General features: G+C 34.6%; 1 protein-coding gene across 1 annotated transcript in view; it reads right to left on the bottom strand.

Moving 5' to 3' along the window:
• Window positions 1-810: 810 nt before the first annotated feature.
• The window catches only part of ZMYM5 (zinc finger MYM-type containing 5), a 55,780-nt gene continuing 50,590 nt past the window's right edge, over window positions 811-6,000 (bottom strand). Inside the window, exon 8 of the mRNA XM_037800370.1 lies at window positions 811-2,046. Coding sequence (XP_037656298.1) covers window positions 1,291-2,046 — 756 coding nt within the window. The 3' untranslated portion in view covers window positions 811-1,290. The remainder of the gene's footprint in view (window positions 2,047-6,000) is intronic.

Here is a 6,000-nt window from a genome sequence, read left to right as displayed (position 1 = left end):
TTCCACGTAATTACAGTGTTTGAACAAACTGTACAAGTTATACTGTTCAGAAAATATAGGTCTTGCACCAAATAAACATCTCTTCCTTTGACATCACATGGAAGTTGTTTTAAAACACAGTCAGTTTCAACCCTTACCCTTTGGCTTGATTTGCCCTAGTCTTAACCAGCTCTGCTTCATTCATATCTCTAACTGAAGTCAGGGATCTTTTTCAGTTGTCAAAAAACAAAATGGTTACGAAAAAACGAGAATGATTTTCCTGGGTATTCCAAAATGAGTTTTATGCCCTGGTATCACTGACAGTTTGTAAATATTCCTATTGTCAGTCCCACCAAGAATGCATCTTGTTCTGCTCTGGTCTTTCATATACTATTTTGTTTTATAGGAAGAATGTTGAAATAAGCTCTAGTACACATAAGAACTTAATTTATGATGCAACTGGCATCAGAAATCAGAAAAAGGGGAATTATTAAATGTAAGTAGTGCTTGGGACTCTGACCATCTAAAACAGCTTAAATTCTTGATTTTAGTAGTTCCTCAAATTTCAAGCATATAGTCTCCTTTCAGATGAAAACAAAACCCCACAGAACCTGAAGGTTAATTTAACATATTTTTATTCTAACATTTCTTATATATTTTTTCAACATAAAAATAAGTAACACTCTTCAAGCTTACAGTGCTCACAAAACAAAAGCTAAAACATTTACAAATTAAATTAAAACAAAAATATAAACCCAGCAAATTCAAATTAGTCAATTTAATATAACAAATGATGTAATTTTTGCTCAAAGAGTGACTTTTGCTCAAAAGAAATAAATCACAAGTATTTGGTTTAATAGCAAAAAGCTGTTCAGATTCCCGTCTGTAAAACTGTTTCTGATTTTTTTTTTTTAATTTTATAACAATGAGAATACTTGTTCACCTAAGTACTGGGAAAGTCAAGCCTTTTCCCTCTCTCTTTCAAGGTAATTATCACACAAAATTACCAAACTTGTCAAATGTCCTTATATATCAATTTTAAAGGTGTGAATTGACAAATTGATAAAATTAAGAATTGACTTTTTGAAATCTGCATTAATGACTACTGAATACACTTAATTTAACAATTTTGGACCAGGAATATTCTTTATTTATTTACTATTATCCTTGTTGCTAATGAACCGTTGCAAGTTACTCTGTATAAGAATAGCCTCACAACACATATGATACTGACTGTTATGGTACAGGTCAGTACCATAACATACTGGAGTAAATGGAACATACTGTCATGTCAAAACCAAGGCAGGTATATTATGTGTACAGTAATAGCACACCACTGCTTTCCTCATCTTCATCTAATCTGTGTTCTGCACCTTCAATGGTTTTGTTTTTTTCCAAATCAGATTTTAATTTAGAATACTTAACACTATTATTGATGTGTATTTCACTTTCTTCATGTTTACTAAGAATATGTGATAAATGCTGCCAATCTTTGCACCCATTTTCATTCTTCAGTTGATTTTTTCCTTCCCCAAAGAGTTTGCAATATAGACAAAACACGGAATCTTTTGAGGTTGAATAAAGCAACCAAGATCTAGTGGTTTTTTCACCATTTGGAAGAATTCGTGTATAATAAGTTTCTGAAAACTTCCTCCCTGTATTATCTTTTGGAAAGTTAAAATTTCTTACTTGAGGTGGGTCATTTTCAACAAGAGTGTCACGTTGTTTAATACTCAAAATTTGGGGCCATGTACCTGGATCTGAAGAAAGCACAATTGATATAATGGGGTCTTCTGATTTTTTCTCTTCCAGTTGCTCTTGAAATTTATCAGCTATGATTGACATGTAGGAAGGACATAAATTCACACCCTGTTTGATCAGTGCTGGATGTGTGCTACATTCTACTGAAACCTGAAGCTCTGGAGTCTTTTCCTTCTTATCTGGCATTCCATTTACTTTTTCGGAAAATGTGTTCAATGATCCATGTAATTTTCTTTCATTTTCTTCCCCAACAGCATTCTCTTTTCTGTTTTTGGATGTTAATTTTCTTGATTTTGTTCCCATCACCTGGGGAGACATAGGATAGTTTGCAATTAACATTTTAAAAATTAATGTACATGCAGAGCATTGAAAAAGGGGTGGTACTGGGGAAAAATATAATCAAAGCAAACTGGACTCTATGGTCAACAGTAACATTGTAATATGCTTCCATTAAATGTAACAAAGGCAATATAAAAAAAAAATAATGTACATACAAATGACCAATAAGGACATGAAAGATGCTCAACATCATTAGTCATCAAAGAAATGTAAGGTAAAACCACATTAACATATCACTTCATACCCACTAGGATGGATTTAAAAAAAACATAGGTAAGTATTTGGAAAGACGTGTACTTACTACAGTACTGGGGGAATGTAAAGTAATGAAGCACTTTGAAAAACAGTCTTCTAGTTCCTAAAATTTACATGTAGTTATCACATGACCCAGCAATTCTACTTCTAGAGAAATGAAAATATCCACACCAAAACATGTGTGCAAATGTTCATGGTAGCAGTTAGCCCAAAAGAGAAATAACCCAAATGTCCACAACTGATGGAAAAATTAAAATGCTGCATATATCAATAAATGGAATATTATTTGGCCATAAAAATGAATGATGTACTGATACATACTACAACATGGATGAATTTTGAAAACATTATAAGTGAAAGAAGCCAGATGTCACAAAAAAAACACATTTTCTAACTGGATTTATATAAAATGTCCAGGATAGGCAAATCTATAAAGGCAAAAAGTAAATTAGAAGTTATCTAGGATATGGAGGATTGGGAGGGTCGGGGGTTGGTGAAATGGGGTTTGAGTGCTAACAGGATGAGGTTTCATTTTGGGGGAGGTGAAGAAAATGTTCTAAAATGTACTGTGAAGACACACAACACTAAAAACCACTGAGTTGAATATCAAATTTATGAACTGTAGGATAAATGTGAATTATTTCAATAAACTTGTTATAATAAAACAATATAAAAGTAATTCAAACTTAACAATAGTTACTATATAGCTTACATGCTGTGACCATGTGACTGTGAAAATCTTGTGGCTCACAATCTCTTTATCCAGTGTATGGACAGATGAACAGAAAAATGGGGACAAAAAGTATGAGATGTTTTGGGTGTAATTTGTTACTTTTATTTGTATTCTTATTTTAATTTTTTTGAGTGATGAAAATGTTCAAAGATTTTGATGATGAATGCACAACTATATGATGATGCTGTGAACTGACTATACTTTGGATGATTGTAGAGTGTGTGAATATATCTCAATAAAATTGCACTTAAAGAAAACTTAGCAGTTAGATTTAAAGGTGAAAATTTCCTATGGGAATCATTATATATAGATACATAAATCTCTAATTCAGTTATATTTAATATTTTGTTCCACATTAATGGTACATGATAATTAGTTACTAAATTTGCTTGTCATAATCAAAGTACTTGGAGATGTAAAGTGAAAGCTGAGCAATAGTGCTTTTCGGTTGTTGTTTTTTTTTTAATACAATATAAACCATTTATGAGCAATACTGTTTAGTACTTTATACCAAGTGGTTTTTCTTTTTAATCTGAAGATTTTTATCAATCAGTACATCAGGTTAAAAAGCCAGCTCCTTGGCCAGAAGCACAGATCATTTTAAGTTCAAAGCAGAATGTTATACATTGACTTAGAGCAAATGACCACATGCCAGAAATTGAACTATTTTGATTCTATTTTTTGGAACATTTTACTGAATATTGTCATAAAAAATATTAGCTTTTTCTTGGAGTCAATAAAATGACAATAAAAGCAGAAGATTCAAAATAACAAAGATGTATACACTGTGAATAATATCCTGTTCACTGCAATGTCTTTGTACACAGCCAATAATATCCTGTTCCAATAATATCCTGTTCACTGTAATGTCTTTGTACATGGCCTTGTAGGGATAAGTATTAAGAGAATAAAAGCTTTGTCTGGTTTAATGCTGAAAGCAATATGGCAGCAGTGAAGTAAAAAAGAGGGGTAACATGGCCAAATTTTTATTTTAGAAAGATGATTAGTTGTGTTACGGATTTCCAACTGTTAGGAAGCAAGATCAGCAGTAGGGAGACCAGCAAGGAAGCTGGTAGTAATCCTGGCAAGCGATGATGGGGGCTATGTCTAGGTTTATAGCAGTAGAGACAGGAACAGACTTGAGAGATATTTAGGAAGAAGTATCTGGATTAGCTGATAACTGAGTGGGGGCTAATGAATGCATTATAAACAATGACACCTAAGTTTCTGCCTAGGCATCTGAATGATGGTGAGGTCATTTACTAATATGGGAAACAAGAAGGAATGCAAGTTTGGAGGTTCAGATTTAGACATGAGTGTGAGGCATTTGTGGGACAAATAGAGATTACAGATGGGTATGTTGGCCTGAAACTAAAGTGAGAAATATGGGCCATATATATATATGCACACACACAAACACATATATGAGATTTATATCTGATGAAATATGTATATTTCATCAAAATATGTATTAATTGAAACCACAGAACTGGATGACACTATACTAGAAGAAGATATAAAACAAAAAGTCAAGGTCTGTAGTGTTATTGTTTACATAATCAAAACCAAGCTTCATTGGATGGGAAGCGGGATTTGGTGAGTTTGTATGGGCTGGGGTGAAATCCTGACACATCCCACAATGATATGGGCAGAGAGTATAAGTGTATTTGTGGGGTCCCCTGAAGAGCTAGGGAGATCTGCCAAAGTGTTGGACTTCCCCACCTGGGCTGTTGCTGATTTTCCTGCAAACATCAAGGATGGCCATTTTGGTGGGCTTTCCCCTGTAAGGCTAGTTGCTGCAAGGGAGAGGCTAAGCCCACTTATAATTGTGCCTAGGAGTGCCCCACCCCCCACCCTGACAGACTCTTTGCTGGTCAGATGTGGCCCCCTCTTTCACTAAGCCCACTTGGCAGGTGAACTCACTGCCCTCCCCACTCCATGGGAGGTGACTCCCAGGGGTGTGAATCCCCTTGGCAACGTGGGAATTGACTCCGGGAGATGAGCCTGGATCCAGCACTGTGGGATTGAGAGGATCTTCTTGATCAAAAGGGGAAAGAGAAATGAAACAAAATAAGGTTCTCGTGGCTGAGAGATTTCAAATGGAGTCAAGAGGTCACTCTGGAGCATATTCTTATGCCCTATATACATATCACCTTTAAGTCTTAAGTGTATTAGAATGGAATTAGTGTATTAGAGGAAATGGAATTAGCGTATTAGAGGAAATCCCTGAAGCTGTCAAACTGCAACCCAGTGACCTTGATTCTTAAAGAGGACTGAATAACTATGAGGATTGCATAGTGTGACTGTGACTGTGAAAACCTTGTGGCTCACACTCCCTTTATCCAGCGTATGGACAGATGAATGGAAAAATGCGGACAAAAATTAGATGAAGAATAGGGTGGGAAGGAAGGGATGGAAAGAGTTAGGGGTTCTTTTTTGCTTTTATTTTCATTTTGGAATAAGGAAAAGGTTCAAAAATTGATTCTGGTGATAAATGCACAACTGTGTAATTGTACAATGTGGATGACTATAGGGTGTGTGACTATAACTCAAACTGTATTAAAAAAACAGTAAATGAACAATGGGGGAGGAGGGGAATGGGATTTATTTTATTTTATTTTATTTTTTCGAGTAATGAAAATGTTCAAAGTCTGTGGTGATGAAAGCACAACTATATGACGATACTGTGAACTGACTGTACACTTCAAATGACTGTATGTTAAGTGATTATATCTCAATAAAATTGTATTAAAACAGAGCAGTGACAACAACAAAAAACAAAAAAACAAACCACCAAGCTTCAGTCTTATCTCTTTCCTTCCTTAATTTCTCAGTAATGAACAGATAGTCAAGCTGTTATAGTTACAATGCATGGGTCACTTTCCAACTGTATAACCTTTGGCGAGCTATTTAACTTCCTAAACTTGCTTTCT

Source organism: Choloepus didactylus, chromosome 12 (assembly GCF_015220235.1).
Source record: "Choloepus didactylus isolate mChoDid1 chromosome 12, mChoDid1.pri, whole genome shotgun sequence".
Classification (NCBI taxonomy): Eukaryota; Metazoa; Chordata; class Mammalia; order Pilosa; family Megalonychidae; genus Choloepus; species Choloepus didactylus.
This window is presented reverse-complemented; position numbering and strand designations above follow the sequence as displayed.